General features: G+C 34.1%; 1 protein-coding gene across 2 annotated transcripts in view; it reads left to right on the top strand.

Annotated features, from left to right (window-relative positions):
- Window positions 4823-20035, top strand: part of LOC109848023 (alpha-amylase 3, chloroplastic-like) — a 57541-nt gene continuing 42328 nt past the window's right edge. The window contains exons 1-9 of one of the 2 annotated variants that reach the window (XR_002248674.1): window positions 4823-5058; window positions 5224-5358; window positions 5434-5494; window positions 5571-7008; window positions 7100-7131; window positions 9159-9291; window positions 10194-10291; window positions 14990-15034; window positions 18185-18290. Coding sequence is in view for 1 of the 2 variants with exons in the window: in XM_020417284.1 (XP_020272873.1) it covers window positions 5246-5358; window positions 5434-5494; window positions 5571-7008; window positions 7100-7131; window positions 9159-9291; window positions 10194-10291; window positions 14990-15034; window positions 18185-18290 (2026 nt within the window). In the remaining variant the exon portion in view is untranslated. The remainder of the gene's footprint in view (window positions 5059-5223; window positions 5359-5433; window positions 5495-5570; window positions 7009-7099; window positions 7132-9158; window positions 9292-10193; window positions 10292-14989; window positions 15035-18184; window positions 18291-20035) is intronic. The other variant, XM_020417284.1, reaches the window with a different exon arrangement.

Raw genomic sequence — 20035 nt, 5'->3', positions numbered from 1 at the left:
AAATTAATAAATTATTATATTAATAACATAATATAATATAATATAATATTTAGTATATTATATTAAATTATATACCCGACGTGATTGCAATATTATATGCATATTACGTAAATAAATTATTTATAAATTTTATCTCTTTTTATTGGTATAGTTTTATTACATTATCAACATATAAATTTATTTTTTAAATAGGCTCTTATATTCAATTAATTATATTATATTATTTATTAATTATTTATTATTACTATATTACTATACAATATAACAGTAATCAGCATATTGGAAATAAATTTTAGTGGTGGTGTAATATATTATGGGCCAGCACTAATAATAAGTTGAGTAAAAAAATTTGGGGGTGTGGACCAATACAAGCCGATTGATTTGATCTTTCAGGCAACATTTTTTTTCTTAACTTGAATAGATAGCCCCCCCCCCCCCCCCCCCCACCCCCACCCCACACACAACACACCACACACACCAAAAAAAAAAAAAAAAAAAAACACACACACACAAAAAAGGCGGAAAAAAGCGGAGCAAATCGCTTGGACTCGTCGGCCGGTTATCGTATCAAATGCAGCCTAGGCTTTATCTTTGTTTGAAGAAGATTAATAATAAGGGGATTCATATGATTTTGTTTGTCGTACTTTATCTCTGTAAGAGCGGCTATTTTCGTTAGACTTCATGCCGTGCTTAGATTTATGAGCGCAAGAACTATGCTTACTTTCTTAATAAGAATGACTTTAACTAGTCTTAAGCACGTGTTGTTATCTTTTTGCAGGCGTGACAATTCTGATTTTCTTTCAGTTATCATTGTTATTTTGAATTGGCTTGTCGCATTGTGCTGCATTATTGTCTTTACCAGCTTAGGAGCTTTGCCTTTTAGACTTAGGGGCGGGGGGGGGGGATAAATTGGGGCCCAAAGCGGTGAAAAATTGTTTTCAATGAAACAATTTTACCCTTTGGCTATTTTGAGTGGGGTTTAAAGTGGGATAATGAGATAATATTCAGCATTTGGATATTGACAATTATGTTCGTGATAATTGATGATGTGACACCTTATTAAAATATTACTCTTATCTATTAATTATTTATAATTAACTTATCCAATTATATTATTATAATATAAAATATTATAATATTTTACTTTATTCAATGTAATATTTTTTAAAATATTATATTAAAATTAAAATAATATATATATATAACATGATAATTATAATAATATATATTAATAGGTATCATGTTATAGTATAATATATTATATTATTTCAAACTATAGTATTATATTATATTATATCATAATATTTTACTAATATTAGTAATTATTATATTATATTATAATAGTATGTCATATATATAATAACTATAATAATATTTTATAAATTAATTATATAATAATATATTATATAATAATATATGTTATTAAAATATTATAATAAATACGTTATACTATAATTATTAATTAATATTATATAATAACATATTACATAATACTATTAGTATATGTTATTAAAATATTATATATATGTTATTAAAATATTAATATATGTTATTATATAATATTATTAATATATGTTATTAAAATTTTAATATATGTTATTAAAATATTATATAATATTATAATAAATACGTTATACTATAATTACTAATTAATATTATATAATAATATATTACATAATACTATTAATATATGTTATTAAAATATTATGTGATATTATAATAAATACGTTATACTATAATTACTAATTAATATTATATAATAATATATTACATAATATTATTAATATATATTATTAAAATATTATATAATATTATAATAAATACATTATACTATAATTACTATTATATAATATTATTAATATATGTTATTAAATTATATTATTAAAATATTAATATATGTTATATTTTATATATCATATCATATATTTATAATATAATTAGCATTTATTATTTAAGTAATACAAAAATATTTTAAAATTATCCCAATTGTTTTCAAAGTGGAACAACATTGTTCCAATATTGAGGATGAGGTAAATTTGGGGTAATTATGAGGAAGGGGTGGAGGGGATCTTTATATAGTTGGTGTAATTTAGGAAAAAGTGGAGTATTTGTCCCCCAATTACCCTAACAAACCAATAACACCACAAAGTTGACTCCAATTCCAATTAACCCAATGAATAACACCAAAAAGTGATGTTCCAACAATTATCCCATTATCCCCCAAATTACACCAATGAATAACCCCCCCTACATATCTCTAATTGTGTTTCAACCTTTTTTTACTCGGTTTACTTTTTCAGAGGTCATCCTTGGTTATTGTAGATTGTTTCTATCGATATAAATGGAATATTGAAGGATTTATGTGAAAAAGTATTCTTTGGAAAATAGTTGGATTTCATAGATGACAAACGTGTTAATTAGTAGTACGTGAGTATTGGTCTTGCATTGACTAATTGAATGCATTTTAAGTGGTTTAAATTAACATAAATGTTATATATAGTATAACAAAGATGTTAAAATGCACACTTGTGTTGGTATGCTAGCGAGTGTCTAAGCAAGTGAGCGGGTCTGCATGTGTCCTAGGTGTGGCATGTGTCCTAGTTGTGGTCCAGCGCATGCTCTTTTTGCATGTGTAGAATTTTATTGGCCTGAGCGTTTCATACGTTACAAACATTACAATGTTCAAATGGCAGTTAATGTAAACGTTAAAAGGTTTGAATGGTAGTTATGCAGATGTTACAAACGTTACATTAATTGGCAATCGTTATCATTCAAAGACCTGTCTAACCCCTCAACTCACTAGAACCTCTACATAAAGAGCCTTCTCTTACCATTTGAACAACACCGAAAATTAAACTCTCTAATTGATTTTCTTCTGCAATTCTCTAATGCTGTTCTTTAGCTGCTGGTTTTGAAGACTTCAGCAAAGTGAAGTGGCAATCGATGTGCTTCATAGACTGCAATTGTCTCATCCTCGGAAGTAGTGTGCATACTCAATGCATACACAATTGTCTCATCCTCTGTTTAGAGGACAATTCGACATCTCTATAAAGTATTTCTTTACGCTTAATATAATGTTATTCTTATTTGCTTTCTGCTCTATGTAATTTTTCCAATGTTGTTTGTTCTGCTTTGGTTTATCCTTAATTTGAGATCTATTTTTATCCGTGCTTTTTCCTACAGTTTCAGCATAGCATTTGAAGAATTGCTTTCATGTTGAACCAATCCGTAGGATGCACTTAGACTAGTAGCAAATGCAAATTAAGGTTAATTATGCCTTGTGCTATCGTCTAATTGCGGATAGATTTTATGTAGTTCTAATTGTTGAGGGTAGACCCTCAATTGCTAACTTCTCATCTCAACTCTTAGAAGAGAAGAAAAAGTTCACTGAGGGGTTTATCTGCATTTGGCAAATAATACAAGGGTTCTATCAGCACAAATTGAGCTAGGGGTGTCTATCACAATTGAGAGATAATACAGAGGGCCTATTCGTAATTAATCCTATAGATTATTATCATCAGTTTCATAAAAAAATAAACCAAAGTGGGCGGATTGATGCCCGTGCTGGCCCAGCAGCACGCACGCTGCAACGCAAAAAGCTCCAAACTTAAGTGGTTGTTGCCCGTGAAATCCACAAAACAACCGTGATAATGATCATTTTCTCACTTTAAATCCTTACTCCAAGTATTAGCCTCTCGTTCCTACAATAATTTCGAAAACAACCTAATGTCAATTTTCCAGTCAAAGGGCAATTCAATGTACAGATATTTAAAATAGACCATTTTAGAAACTTAATTTAAAAAAATGACCTTTTTTGAAAATATTTATTATTTTTGACAGGTGGCTGAAACTGGGTTGAAATGGCGAAAAAGCATTAAAAACTTCATAGAAATTTTAAATCCCGTAAAGTTTAAAATCTCATTTAGATTTTAAATCCCCTGAAGTTTAAGACCTTATTAGCGCTTGGGTTAGTGCTAGTTAGCGCTAATAAGGCCTTAAACTTCACGGGATGTAAAATCTCATAAAGTTTTTAATACTTTTTTCGTCATTTTCGATCTAATATTAGCTAGGTGGCTGAACCTAAGTTGAAAATAACAAACATTTTTAAAAGGAGTCGTGTTTTGAAATTAAGGGGCTGTTTGCTTGACAAAAAAAAGAAGGAAATCAAGGAATAGGAAACCTATTTCCTTAAAAAAATGTTTTATAGTTGTTTGGTTGGTTAAAAAAAGAAGGAAATTAAATAATAGGAGATGAGATGAGATGAGTTGTCACAATATTATTGGATAATGTGAGTGATTTTTTAAAAAAAGTTGTTTTGAGGTTGTTTGATTGGTTAAAAAAGAAGGAAATCAAAGAATAGGAAACATATTTCTTATAATAAGTTTTTCTCTTGTGTTTGGTTCATTCTTAAAAATAGGAGATGAGATGATATGAGATGAGTTGTCATTATATTATTGGATGATGTGACCCACACTTAAGGAAATCAATTTCCTTGTTTTTTTGGAGGAAATGTGTGGAGATGAAAGTTAAAGGAGATGAGATGAGTTGTCACCATATTATTGAATGATGTGATTGATTTTTAAATATGAGATGAGATGAGATGAGATGAGTTGGATGATGTGATGATAAAAATAATAATTTATTAGATGTTGGATGATAAAAGTAATATTTTATTGGATGAGTTGGATGATAAAATGATATTTTATTAGATGAGTTGGATGATAAAATAATATTTTATTGAATGTTAGGGTAAGTTTTAGGGATGGAAATGGTTGAAAATAGGAAATGGGAGATTTCCATGCTCCCATTTCCTATTCTTGGTTTTTAGGAAACCAACCAAACAGCCCCTAAGTTTCTCAAAGGGCCTATTTGCAAACTTTGTCCTCCACTGAGCACTCAAGTGGGCCCCATGTCGCCACCTCCAACCGCCGGCGTTCTTCAATCTCCAAAGACCAGAGAACGGCGAGCAAACAATATTTAAAGGAGAGAACTTCCCGCATTTTTAACGCCCGGCCCAATTTCGATTGAAAATTCTTTTTGAGTTCATGACTCATTTTGGTACGTTAGGGTTTCTTTTTGTTCCTACTCAAAGCTGAATCTTTTGAGATCTAGATCTATTAGAATATTATTTATAAGCCTCTTTTTGAAATTTCTATTGCAAAGGACCATTTTTTTAAGGAGAATATTCTGATATTTTTTCTTTTTTTTTATGACAATGTTTAGTTTACTAGGTTAAAGATTCAGAATGGCGATTGCGATTTGGGCCAATGCACCTTTGCAATGTGCTCCGCCTTGCTGTTCGATTTCTCGCAGAAATTGGCAGTTAAAGTTTTCTGCCAATAGTTTCAATCTCAAGAGGTATATACATTTTTAAGATCATTTTTGTTCAATTATTGGCTTTTTTAAAACTTATTATTTGTTATTTTATTGCAGAAAATGCTTGTTCATCAACAATGGCTATGGCTCACTCCCCGTCAAATTTCAAGCAATCACGGTATCAATTCTCAATGAATTCATATATGAATTTGCCTCAATTTAGGATGATGATAAAAATGAATTTCTATAACTAGGGTGATTCTGGGGATCCTGAGCTCATCGAAGATGGAAATCCTTTGTCATCCGAACTCGAACAAGCAAAAATTGCGTTAAAGGCAACCGAGGAAGAGAGATCTCGACTAATGGAAGAGTTAGCGAAATCAGAAGTTAAGAATCATGAGTATGCTTCTATAATAAAGCATGACAAGATATTAGCACTCGCAGAACTTGAAGCTGCGAAATCTCTGTTCAATACGAAACTAGAGGAATCAATCAAGGAGAAATTTGCATTAGAATCTAAATTGGTACTTGCGAAACAAGATGCTGTTGAGCTTGCAGTCCAAGTTGAGAAGTTAGCAGAGCTTGCTTTCAAGCAAGCGACCTCTCACATAATACAGGATGCACAGTTGAGAGTATCTGCTGCTGAGATTTCTGCGGCAGAAACAGCTCGTAGCATGGAGGAGCAAATGAGGAAAACCACCGAGGGGACACTATCTGCGATTGTTGATCAGTCTACAGATGCAGTAAACAAAGCATTGTATGCTGCAGAACAAGCCAGCAACCAAGCGAGAAAATCAGTGGCAGCTATTACTGGTGACAGAAATTTGATGGATGAGGTTCAAGATGTTAGAGCTAAGAATGTTGAATTGGAGAATTCCATTAGTGATCTAGAATGTCAATTGTTGATTACAAAAAGTGAGGTGGATAGATTGAAGTCGGAACTTGACCAAGCTTTGGCACGAGCAAAAGCTTCTGATCTTCGTGCTGCTTCTGTAGAAAAAGCCCTGGCGGAGCTTCAAGAGGTGGCTAAGAAAAGAAATTTCCAAAAGGATGAGTTGTTCAAGAGTTTGCTCAATAAAATGAAGAAAGAAGCGGCTGAGAGGGAAAAGGCGGCTGTAAAAGCTTTTGAGAGCGAACTTGAGGCTATCATTGCTGCTGTGCAGGCAGCTAACGAAACTGCACGTTTGAAAGACCAAGCATATACGAGGAGATATGCTGCTTTGCAGAGATCACTGCAGGCATCTGAGGCTGCTTCTGAAGTTTGGAAACAGAGAGCTGAAAATGCTGAGTCAATCTTGCATGGGGAAAGATCAGGGGAAGAAAACTATGTGATTAATGGTGGAAGGATTGATCTTTTGACCGATAAGGATTCACAAAAGTGGAAATTGCTTGCAGAAGGTCCTCGAAGAGAGATACCTGAATGGATGGCTCGTAGGATTAGGTCAATCTGTCCGAAATTTCCACCAAGAAAAGTCGATATTTCAAAAGCACTTTCAGCTAAAACCCTGTCTTTAAACTTGCCAAAGCAGGATGAAGTTTGGTCAATTGCACAAGAAAAGCCAAGGGAGTCTGATATGCTGGTCGATCATGTGTTTGAGAAAGAAATTATAGAGAAGAAGCGAAAAGCTCTGGAGCGTGCATTACAGAGGAAAACTGTAAAATTGGAACTGGTTCCTGAACAACCGAAGTTAGGTAAACTTTGTGGTATTACCTTACAGTCTGTATAGGATAAGCCCCCTTGCAATGATCAGAAACGACATCAATATTAGTCATTTCTATGCAGAACCTGGAACTGGCACTGGGCGTGAGATTGTGGTTAGTATTCCTCTAAAGAACGTTCCGTGATAAAGGGGGTAACTTTAATGCTTCACAATATTGACTGTGACATGTAGATCATATGCATACACCGTTTGTGATGGCATTATCTTTTCTCACAAGCAATCTCCTATAATGTTCTAGGTCAAAAGATAACTGGTCAAAAGATAACTGCATACAAACCTTGCACACATGTCGAATCAAGTTTCATATGGAGCATTATCAGTGTCATAGTCCTTGCTCATGGTTTACAGATGTAGGATTTAGAGGCTCCAAATGCTGTTTAAGTTCAGTTGTTAGTATTTTATGCTCTTATTTAGTGTTTGAATTATGTAGGCCACCAGGACAAGCTATTTGCTACCGCATTTGTGTCTTCATAAACTACTATTGGGTTTTACACAGTTATTATAATCACGTAAAATATCAAGAAATACAATACCTTAAGACATGTTTGAATTATCAACCATGTGCATTCCTAGTATCTCCATACGTGTTGCTAGATCTAGCTTGAGGGCTGAAGTAAGTTTCATTAAACGGATCATTGGATGTAAGGACAACAATAACGAGAAGCCCAAACCTTCAAGACAGCCCGCATGAACGCTTTAGTCCATTTAGCTATGTGGGACCCATCTCGTCCATTACAGTAGCAAGAGCATCATATCCCTTTTATAGCCTGAATCTATAACTACAAATAGTATTAGTATCTACTTTCAGCAGAATTCTACAACCCCTACTTGCATACTAATTACTTCTGTTCCACGGCTCCAAAACAGATCAGCTGATTTTCCCACATTTTATCAGATGAACTCATTTTTCTTATCATGTCTGTCCACACATTCCAGTGAATCCAATCATCCAACTATAAGTTCTCATTTCAGCTACAATCACATTCTGTCATGTTGTCTCTAAATAGGTCCCAAGACTACGCAGTTTCTTGTCTGAATTACTTTTTTCCTACATGAATCTGATTTCTGTTCCTTAGTGAAAGGTACTTTTTCAGCATTTTTAAAAGAAAGGTTGTAGCTGTACTTCTTTTTTAATCCAGCAATATGCAAGAGCTAGGTTGCATTTTCACACTTGAATGTGTTGTTTATGAGAAAAGGATTCACATGTTGGTCAACTAAACTATGCTCATATCATGGAGATTTTTCTTTTCGGCGAGTAAAAGAACCTCTTACAGAACTGATATTATTTCCGAATGAGCAGATGCTAGCAAGCATCATGGACGTATCTGTGGTCGTACTGGTGGTTAGTACACTTTGTGGCCAAACTTTCTACAAGAAATTGGCTGTTAGACCGAAACCATTGATGAAATATTTTATTTGACACTTAAGAGTGACACCTCATGTTGCTAACGATAAGACTCCATCCACATTGGCAAGCATCTAAGCAAGTGACAAGCAACAACCATATTTCGTGTTTGTGTGCATTGCAAGTAGCTAGAAGTCTGATCCTTCCTATGGCACAAATTAATCTGGCCACATTCTATTAAATCTAAGTTGACATGCTAAAGTGATGAGTTCTGCTAAAACGGCTTTAGAATCTATACTGATACGTACATACATGCACAACTACATGTAGAAACATAACTGAAGACGTTGAAATAGTTGAGAATCATGATCCTCTGGAATTGAATTCATTTAAACTCTCCATAATGTAATAATTTTCTTAGAATGGTTTGTCCATTAACTGACTGTGCCTTTTGGTGCATTCATTTTGTCATTATGACCCAACTGCAGTGATACCTAGGAAAATGTTGATATAATATCATGCTCTTTCTGGGTGGCAGATATTACTTTAAAATGTAGAGTTTCCCAACGATTACATAGACTAATTCTGTGATCTGATTGCCACATGCTTTTTAGTTGTTGAGTTTGCTGCATTTTAAAGTAATATCTGCCACCCAACGATTACATAGATATAACTTATGCTTGAGTTTGCTGCATTTGAATAGATCATGGATACAGTCTATTAGTTCTAATGGTCAAATTTCTACAGTTATTCTTAGTTTTTCTCAATGTTTGAAGTTTCAAGGTTTCAATTGGGAAAGCTGGAGAAGGCAATGGTACCTGGAGCTAGCTCCTAAAGCTGCAGACTTGTCGCACTGTGGGATTACTGCAGTGTGGTTACCACCACCAACAGAATCTGTTGCTCCTCAAGGTTTGTTTTTTGGGCATATCCCAAGTGCATCTGATTAGTAATCACTGTCATGTAATATTATTACAAGCATGCACATGGTATGAGGTGCTGATGTATTTGCCCATGGGAAGGAGCAATGAATAAATTATTGGAATATTCGACACCAAAAGCAGTAAAATATTGATTTAAACTGTAAAGATGAATTGGACTAGTGCAATACAGTGAACCGCGATAGACAGCCACTGCTGATGAAGGCTCCCATGGACTATGTGCGGTATGCTTGTTTTGATAAATAGTTCATAGAATCTTTGTAGTGACTGGATAGATTTCTGCAACCGAAGCTTAGAGCAGTACAAATGTGTATTAATCTACCTCTGAGATGGCTTGGACTGCTACGGCGTGGTTAAGTTTATACAATGGATGCTGAAGTGAAGATATCTCTTGTTAGGCGGAAATTCTATACATAATAAGGACCACAAAAGGATATAATATGAGTACCGTGTGAAATAGTTTGAAGTGTCTTTGTATTTCAAAGTAATCTCACTGTTAATAGAATTCATGCACATAAAACAGAATTCATATACTTGAATGTATTTTGATGCTTGTCGTAAATCATTTATATACATATATTGCTCCTAATTGATTTTCTGAGCTATATGCATATCGATTCGCAAGAATAGTGATGGTTTTTATATGCATCTACATTTTCTTGCGCTATACTTTTGGGCAGGTAACTCTCTGGGATGCTGTAAATTTGTATCAAGAAAATACCCCTTGTGAATGCTTTCTAGGCTATAGAATTTTCTGTGATTTTTGTTCTTGTCTGATTATTTAGAATCTGCCAAATTTGGATTAAGTATCATAGTAGAATAAACCTAATATAATTTTGCATATCATTGATTTGCTGTTTGGATGTGTTCTAGGTTATATGCCTTCTGATCTCTACAATTTGAATTCTGCCTATGGGACTGTGGAGGACCTTAAACAGTGCATTAATGAAATGCATGCTCAAGATCTTCTGGTAAACCTTCATCAGCTCAAGAATATTAAATTTTCTTTACATCTCTGTCCATTACAGGCAGCTATGCAGCCTGGAAAGCATTTTATGGGTGACAAACTGCAAATTTTTATGTCAATCCCGGAGTTATTACTATTTTCATTCTCTTCTTATTCTGAAGCTGTCCTTTCTATTTGGAAGATTGTTTGTACCACAGTGGACCACACAATTCAAGCCTCTCTCCCCCTCTCCCTCTCCCACTTTCCCGCTCCCCCTCTACTCTCCCCCTCCCTCTCTCTCTCTCTCTATAACAGATTAGAGCCCCACTTTCTAGTTTGATATAAAGTGGGCAAACACTCCATCTTTCCCTTTTGATGCAATTCTGACATTTGCTTTGTTAGGAAGCTCACCAGAAATAATCTCTCAGTCTCTTCATTTTTAGGCAATATGCTTTGCTTCTATAGTAGCTTTAGAGCTTGGAACCAAGTTAAGCCGTTTCTGGTTTTGTTGCCTAGTCTCTACGTAAAAGTGTACCTTCTCCATGTGAGAATTTAGAAAAATATGGTGCGTGAGACCTGTTGGTTGGGCAACGGATTTGATCTAGATAACCCTGTTTTTAACGCACCTATTTACTGGTTTTCTGACAATCAGTTGCAAACTGGTTACTGTGTGATGGAAACAATCAAGAAAATCACATACAAACCAATTGCTATCTGATTGAATTCAGCATATTATATAATAATTAATATTAACCTCTTCCATAAGGTGCTAAGCTGCTCCAAGAAAATGAATAGTAAATTGTATTAGATTTTCTACGCTGATAAGCTGAGTATATACATCATTTACATGAATTTTTTAAGTTATATTGTCAACTTCTAAAATTAAATTTTATTTTAAATGAATAAACCCTTTTTTAGTTATTCTGTGAATTCAACTTGTATAATAATTGAACAAATGCCACTAAGAAAATTGTAGTTCACGGAATAGATCATAATAGTATAATTAATGTATCCAGGGAGGATTCACTTTAGAGCTAGAGACCTAAATCGCGGTGTTTTACTGTTGAGTCCATTTGAAGAAGATCTAAAAGTATAAATAAAACTGATAGAAGAGCTTATCGCGCGTAAGCTAGATCTGAGTTAACATAAATTCCCTTTGGTCTCATTTATTCTTTCTTTCTTTTCCTTTTACAGGCAGTTATATGGCCTGGAAAGCATTTTATGGGTGACAAACTGCAAATATTTATGTCAATCCTGCAATTATTACTATATTCATTTATCTCTTCTTATTCTGAAGCTGTCCTTTTCTATTTGGAAGATTGTTTGTACCACAGTGGACCACACAATTCAAGCCTCTCTCCCTCTCTCCCTCTCCCTTTCTCCCTCTCTCTCTCTCTCTCTCTGTCAAATTAGGGCCCCACTTTCCAGTTTAATATAAAGTTTGAAGCTGTGACATGCACATGCACTCCATCTTTTCCTTTTGATGCAGTTTTGACATTTTCTTTGTTAGGAAGTTCACCGGAAATAATCTCTGACTCTCTTCATTTTTAGGTAATATGCTTTGCTTCTATAGTAGCTTTAGAGCTTGGAGCCAAGTTAAGCCGTTGCTGGTTTTGTCGCCTAGTCTCTAAGTAAAAGTGTACCCGCTCCACGTTAGAATTTAGTAAAACATGGTGCATGAGACCTGTTGATTGGGAAACAGATTTGATCTCGATAACCCTGTTTTCAATGCACCTATTTACTAGTGTTCTGACAATCGGTGGCAAACTGTTTACTGTGTGATGGGATCAATCAAGAAAACCACATACAAACCAATTGCTATCTGATTATATAATGCTTAATATTAACCACTTCCATAAGCTGCTAAGCTGACTCCAAGAAAATGAATACTAAATTGTATTAGATTTTCTACGCTGATAAGCTAAGTCAGCTAAGTATACACGTCATTGGCATGATATTTTTAAGTTATATTGTCAACTTCCAATTAATTTTTATTTTAAATAAATAAACCATTTTTTAGTTATTATGTGAATTCAGCTTGTATAATAATTGACAAAATACTGCTAAGAAAATTGTAGTTCATGGAATAGACCACAATAACATAATTCTTGTATCTAGGGAGGATTCACTTTAGACTTCAGGATACTATATTCCCTAGAGACCTAAATCGCGGTGTTTTACTGTTGAGTCCACTTGAAGAAGATCTAAAAGTATAAATAAAACTAAAGAAGAACTTATTGTGCATAAGCTAGATCTGAGTTAACATAAATTCCTTTTGTTCTCATTTCTTCTTTATTTATTTTTGTTTACTTATTATTTTCCAAGTATTAGAAATATTTCTACAATTTAAAGATATTTTTATCCTATGTGAAAAAGTAGGAAAGAAAATTATAAACGTCTTCTTTAATTTTTTGTTAAAGTGGCCACCAGCTAACCATTATAGCCAATATATAATGGATGGTGTGAGCTTCGTGCCTTATTGGAAATCCTGGCTCCTCCTTTTAGCTTTACTATATACTGTTAAGTTCTTTGCAAGGAATAGTAAGCAAAGAGAGTTTCCAAAAAGGACCAGAAGCATCATACTTGAGCCTAGATAACAATTGAAATTATTTTTAACTCTGCTGTCCAATGTTTTAAAACTCCTCCGCCTAGCCCGCCTAGGCATAGGCGCTATGTTACCTGTGTACTTCTATCTTGAAGCCGTACCTGACATTTACCCGCACCTAAACTTCATGGACGCTCCTTGGGTATGTGCATACATTTACCCAATCATGTACTCAATATGATATATTTATTTACTTAAAATACTTGGCATACACTTCTTGGATGTATATCCTATACATCATGTCCATTTCCTGAAACTCGGTAGACATGGGTCTGATTGTTTCAGCCTATATGCAAGTTAAAAAGTATGATATAAAAGGTTGGTTTGAGTGTCTATTAAAAAAAAGAGTCATTCCCAATTTATAGCAATCAACAAATAAAAGAAACTTAAAATAGGATAAGAATTTAAGTTCAAATAGCACGTGATTGAAAAATAATAATAATCTCATGTAAATTACTAATTTCGACATATATTTGTAGCCATGTTCGTGTACCCTATATTTCACAAACTTGTCATGTTCCATACGAGTACTCGCACCTGTACCGGTACCCATAACCGTTTCCACGCAACTTAGCATAGACGGTACCTAGGCCGTCTACTTAGCGCCTAACACCTACGTGGTACCTAGGCTGCCACCTGGATTTTGGGAGTGCCTAGGGAAGCGTAGACTGCTTATGTGGACTGCACTCTTTAGATCTTGATCGTGATTTCCTCCGTTGTATCCTTCACGTCATCCAACCTCCACCCCACCACTTAATGAAGAAAGAAATCTATGTACACATCAGTCTAACACCCGAGCTTCCTATAATATTAGCGTTTATTATCAATTATTATAATTAAAAAATATAAATAGGAAAATCGCCTTGGCTCTTGGCGTCAAGTCGAACACCTAAGCTGCCTAGGCCTTTCTGTAACCTTAGGCCCCGTTTGGCAAAGGGTTAATGAAGAGGGGTTAAAGAGAATGATTAATGTACTTAGCCCATTTGATAATCCGAAGGACTAAATTATTAACCCGTTAAATAAGTTTTATTTTAGCCCTAATGATCAGTTTTAGTGTTTGGGAATAACAATGATTTTAACTATTTTCTTTATAATTAGAAGGGTTAACTCTTATTCTATCTAAATAGGAGTATTAGTAAACCCCTCATTTTGAGGGGTTAATTCATTTTAACCCCTCTAGAGGGGTTAACTTAACCCTTCTATATTTTTCATGTTTGGCAAATTATGGAGGGTTAACTCACTTTAACCCTTATATAGATTTGTTGTGTTTGGTAGGTTGAAAAGGGATTAAGTCTCCTTAACACCTCACTTAACCCTTTGCCAAACGGTACCTTAATGTCTTATAAGCAAGAATATACATATAGACTACAAATCGAAGAAAATTCTTCTTCAAAGAAAGAAAAGAGAATAAGAAAAAGCATGTAGAAAAGAACAATTTGGTGGATAACCATGATGCAGACTACGTGATTATGCGAATAAGATGATAAAACATAAAATGAGCATGCAACCTACCTGTTTTTGGACATGCCAAAATGAAGTAAAGATTAAGAACTAAGGGCAGGGTCTTAATAAACCACGAAAAGGAAGAAACAGTTTTAGAGTGATAGGGATCACTCTTGTAAAAATTCAAGGGAACTGACCGCAACCTGAAAGAGAAATGCTTGTGCTATATGCCTAGCTCTCCTATCCATATGTTTGGAATCACTCTGGTAAAGTTTCAAGGGATCTGATTGGCACCTGAAATCAAAATGCTTGCATTAACTAACTCTCCTAACTGTATGTATTATGTAATGCCAACTGCTTTCTCGGTTTAAACAATACAGAACTCACATGAAAGGAGTCGGTTTAGATCATACAAAACTTATGTGAGAGGTGAATTAGATGCTTTCTCTAAAATGCATATTTGGTTCGTTGGAATGAGGTAGTTACATGTGATACTTGTTAGAACATGTCATAATATTTTAAATTTTATTTTCCTTTTATTTTCCATCTTTTTTTCATGCTTCTGCCTTGTCGTACTTGTTTCTTTAATCTTTATTCTTCTGGTACCACTATTTCATGTACGTTTTTGTCATATCTTGGCTTATTTTGGACTCTCATAACATCTTTCTCACACAGGCCTTGGGAGATGTGGTACTTAACCATAGATGTGCTCATAAGCAGGTATGTGATAAACTTGTTGATTCTCCGGCATTGCACATCCATTTTGTTTGTTGGATATATTGCTTTGTGTTATTCAAAGTAAGACTTATGACTAGCAGTTTGTATCAAAAAGCTAGATTTGATCAGCTAACCCATAACAATGCTGTTTAAATTTTAGTAGCATCTCTTAGTTATCAAGTTTTCTTGGTACTGCAATGTGTTCATTAGGTTCGATTACTGCTCTTCAGTGAGAACTTGGAAGAGTCATCAATCTTAATTGGGTTCAACTCATATTTATGTAGATGAAGTAAGTCAATTAATGTCAAAAATTTAACACTCTATCAAGCTGTTAGATGTTAATCACACTCAACTTGCTACAATGTTAGAGAAAACTTTCCAAGAGAATGACTGTATGAAAATATCAACAATAAGATTCTAGAAGAAAAATATGTAGTGGTGACAATTATCTTCCCTATGTTACCATATGCGAGTAAAAATCCGATGAACTTCAATGTGTTTAGTCCACTCATGGAAAGTTGGACTATGGCTGATGTGTATATTTGTTGGATTATGAAAATCATGTGCATAAGACGAGTGCAGCAAAAATCCATTTCCAGTAATGGAGATTGAACCTACATCATTTCACAGGGAACATAAGCCATATTTATATACCAGTATGAGCAATCACAACATGCTTTTTTACTAATCCAAGTTATAATAGTACCCCCTACAAAGATACAATATCCACTACTTAATCGATAATCAAGATGATCACCTGCCCAATCAATATAAAAATAACCCACATGTCAACATTATTTGATGGCCAAAAGTTGAATCCTTTACTAGAGTTTGTTTGGGGAAAAGAAAAAAAAATCCCAAGTAAGCTGCCATTTTCATGAACAGATTAATCAGACGTATAATGAGTGGAATATCTAGATATGTAGCCATCAGATAAACTGGCTTTCTAATAAACCTTCTGTATTTCTACTATCAAAAAGAAGATAACTGAGGTGCTGATCAAATTGAATTTTTTATTCGAGACAAAGCAATATTCTTACTAGAATGGGCTACTTCTCTCCTAAGTCCTAACAAAATATCATAACGCACCTAGATCTTTTCCTAGAGTGCATCAGATGTCACCTTAGATAAACGGTAGTTTTATAGCTCGCTAACTATAACCCAATTTAAGATGATGTAAAACTTGATAATTTCTATAACTAATTTAACATTTTCATATAAAACTTGATTGCTAACTATAATCACTTCCGTTATTTAGGATTAATCACTCGACATGATGGTGAGATTGAGGTTGTCCATCAAATTAAATCGAGATGACTAAAATGGAGGAATGCTTCGGGAGTCTTATGTGATTGTAGAATACCTGAGACTAAATTTTTTTTTTTTATAGGATGGTTATAGGACCAATAGTGCTTTATGGGTTAGAATGATGGGCAATAAAAAAACATGTGTAAAAAAATGAGTGTAGCAGAAATGAGATTGTTACGATATAAATGTAGAACAAGAAATGAGTGCATATGTAATAAATTTAAAGTTGCTCCTACTGGAGATAAAATGAGAGCGAATTGATTAAGATGGTTTGGACATGTACAACGGAGAACTCTTAGTACACCGGATAGGAAAAGTGGTAATATTATGGTTAATAGGGACATAAAGACCTCGAGGTAGATCCAAGAAAACTTAGTTGGAAGCAATTAATAAGAATATGATAATGATTAACTTAAAAGAGGAGGTGACCCATAATAAAACGGGATGGAAGAATATGATTCACGTAGCTGATCCCAAACATTTGGGATAAAGACTTTGTTATTGATGTTGTCATTGTTGTTGTATATATTTAATGAAATACCACTACACTTTGTCAATATATTCTGCATCTTGTCGTTAAATTTCAGATCATTAGTATGAAATCAAGCGTATTTAAATCTTTTGATCTAGATGCTTCAAGAGATACGAAAGTAAACATGCCCTTATATCCACTCAACATATTGACCATAAAGTATCATATTTCATCATTTTGTGGCAATTAGTAACCTAGAATTTAAGAGATGTAAAAAAAGACTGAAAAGTATTTTTGTCGTAGTCCAAAACGTAGATAGATAGTGTTGATTGATGTTCAATTTAACTTGTGTTTCTTTCTTTCTTCTGATATAAGTTGTTATCTTGGTTGTACATCTAGACTACCCATTAATGCGTACTAGGGTGGAGGCTCCAGTTTGAAAGTAGAAGGCTCTCTAATGTGATGCCTTTGACACTAATTCAGATCCGATTGGAAGGTTGAGGTTCTCAATATTGTGAATTTTGGTGGGTACCCGAAACTGAACGGGATCTAAAAGGAGGAGCAAGTAGATGTTTAAGTCCTCGATTTCTTTCTAGAGTCATGTTGGAGGAGATCCGGCGATAATGATACTCGATCGGATCATGAGAAATCATCGGGGCTCATTGAACGACGAAGAGGCACGAGGGGTTAGATATCGAGGAGGGTTGAATGAAGTGTAACAAAGGTACTATTCACGTGGATGAACAATAACCTTTTTTTTTTAATTTTTTCTAGCGCCCTTTTTGAGGATTAGGGTTTTGATTGATTGGAGGGCAGAGACTTGAAGAGGAGTCCATAGCCTTACCATTTAGCAATTTCACATGTTTAAGATAATTCTCATAACTCAAATTTGTATTTATCAATGTCTATTGTCATGGAGAATTGCATCTTACTTATAGAAGAGAAAAGCATCTAAACATTTAAGGAAGCAAATTAAGATCCTAATCAAATCTAATCCTAACATAATTAAAAGATGCAATCAAATAAATCCTAACTATACTAGAAGGATATCTCAAAATCAAATCCTAAAGAAATCCTAACTAAAAAAGAAGATGACAAAATAAAATCAGATCCTACCAAAAAAGTAAAGATCCTAGTAAATCCTAATTTCATTAAATCCATGGTCCACGATCATCCTGCATCACCCATTTTACCACCTACTAATATTGCCACCATTGTTTTCAATTCATATGTTTTAAATTAGCTTTAGTGATATTTGCTCATTGCTGTTCGAACTTCGAAGTACTGATCCCTGTACCAGTTGTCAATTTATCTGTTCTTAATGATAGAGAACTTGTCCATCAGCAGTTGACTTTTGTTATATATATTTTTAGAGTCCAAATGGGGTGTGGAATATCTTTGGTGGTAAGCTTGCATGGGGACCTGAAGCAATTGTCTGTGATGATCCAAATTTTCAAGGGCGTGGAAATCCATCGACTGGTAAGCAAAACAGATGATCTGGAAAGTACATTGTTATGTAAGCAGCAGATAGGTTCAGCTAAGGAATCAAACCTTGAAGCATGATTCATTCATGTTTTGGTCTCTCCAACTTACATTTCACCTGATCTGAGTTCACTTAGAGGCACTTCGTGTTTGGTCCAGTCCAACCCAAGTCAAGTTGTATATGGTTTGGATTTAGAGCCACTTAAACCTTCATTTCTCAAAGCCATTTTGAGCGTAGTATAACTGGTGCAAGAGCTTATTTCTTCACTGGATCGGTGGTTTTAGTTATTGGTTTAAGTTTTTTCCATACCAAATGAGTCCTGCATCATGTCTGGTTCTGCACATTCATGGAAGTTATTGCATGATAACACTATGAGTTGGGTTGTAGTGGATAAGGCAATCATAAATGGGTGCAATAGATCAAATATTCTACAACTGGATTGGTCATTCTTCTAACTGATTCAAGTACTCCCAATAATTGTAATTCAAAATCTTCCACATGTCTGGCGTCTTTATATTGTGCTCTTTCTTTGTTGGGTTTGCTGGCTTCAACTATCCATGTACCATAAGATGATAAATGAGAAGAGCTATAAACTATGGACCTTTCTGTATTATGCTGTCAACAAACTTGTTATTACTTGCATCATAATATCTCAGTCTAGACCTGCCTCTGGACCCAACTGTTCAATTGAGTGCCCAATGGGCTACCAACCTTAAGGCAAACCCTTCTTGGCAACACATATCAAGGCCTTAACTAGCAGTCCGTTAAATTTTTTATTTTTTATTTTATTTATTTCTTTTATTTTCTATTTTATTTATTTCTTTTATTTTTGTGTGTGAAGCCATGATGTCAGTGTAGCATTTATGTTGAAATGTAGATAAAGGGTGATACATATTAGGGGTGTTATGATTCAAATTAAGTCAGAGCCTATCTGTTTTTATCTTGTAGTACTAGTCTTCTATTAGACCTACGGAATAATGGTTTAAGTGGGTCCCTGAGATCTTGAACATAAAAATGAACAACTTGATTGTAGAGAGCAATACACAGTATTGTCGATGACAGATATACAAAGTTATGTGGTGTTATTGGACGCAAGTATGTCTAGAACAAAGAAAATAAGATGGCCTTGTACACTAGTGTTGTCTTGGAAACTACACAGCATTTGGCAACTTGATGTTGAGTTTGACTTCACCCTTTTTAACAAGAAGCTTCCAAAAGTTCTACAATGCAGATGCAATGTCTTGAAGAAGAAGAGTAAAGTGACTTTTTGGCCAATTAGCACTTAAAATACCTTATATAGTATCCCTTACTTTGCATTTATATATCTTCACTTGTTTTTTGCTGCAATTATGTACCCAGAAGTTTTTGAAAATTGGTCTTTAATACCTAATGTTTCTGCAAATGTGAGAATATTTCGCCGTAAATTCCCATGCGATATTCTCATTCAAATTTTAGAACATTTTAACCCTTGATTTTTGTTAAATTTACTGTTAAATCTATTACTATTCTATTTTAAAGTAGAATTTGGATAGGTTTAAATAGGATTAAGGTGGGTTTAACTGTAAATTTAACAACAAATTAAGGGTTAAACTGTTCTAAAATGAGAATGTGAATGTCATATGAGAATTTTCGGAAAAGTATTCTCACATTTGCATAAGATAGGGTAGTTAAGTGAAATTGTTTAAAAACTTTAGGGTATATAAGTGCTGCCAAAAACAAGTAGCGGTAGTGTAAAGAAGGG

This window comes from Asparagus officinalis, chromosome 7 (assembly GCF_001876935.1).
Source record: "Asparagus officinalis chromosome 7, Aspof.V1, whole genome shotgun sequence".
Taxonomy (NCBI): domain Eukaryota; kingdom Viridiplantae; phylum Streptophyta; class Magnoliopsida; order Asparagales; family Asparagaceae; genus Asparagus; species Asparagus officinalis.
The sequence above is the reverse complement of the archived record's forward strand: the minus strand, read 5'-3'. Positions and strand labels throughout refer to the sequence as shown.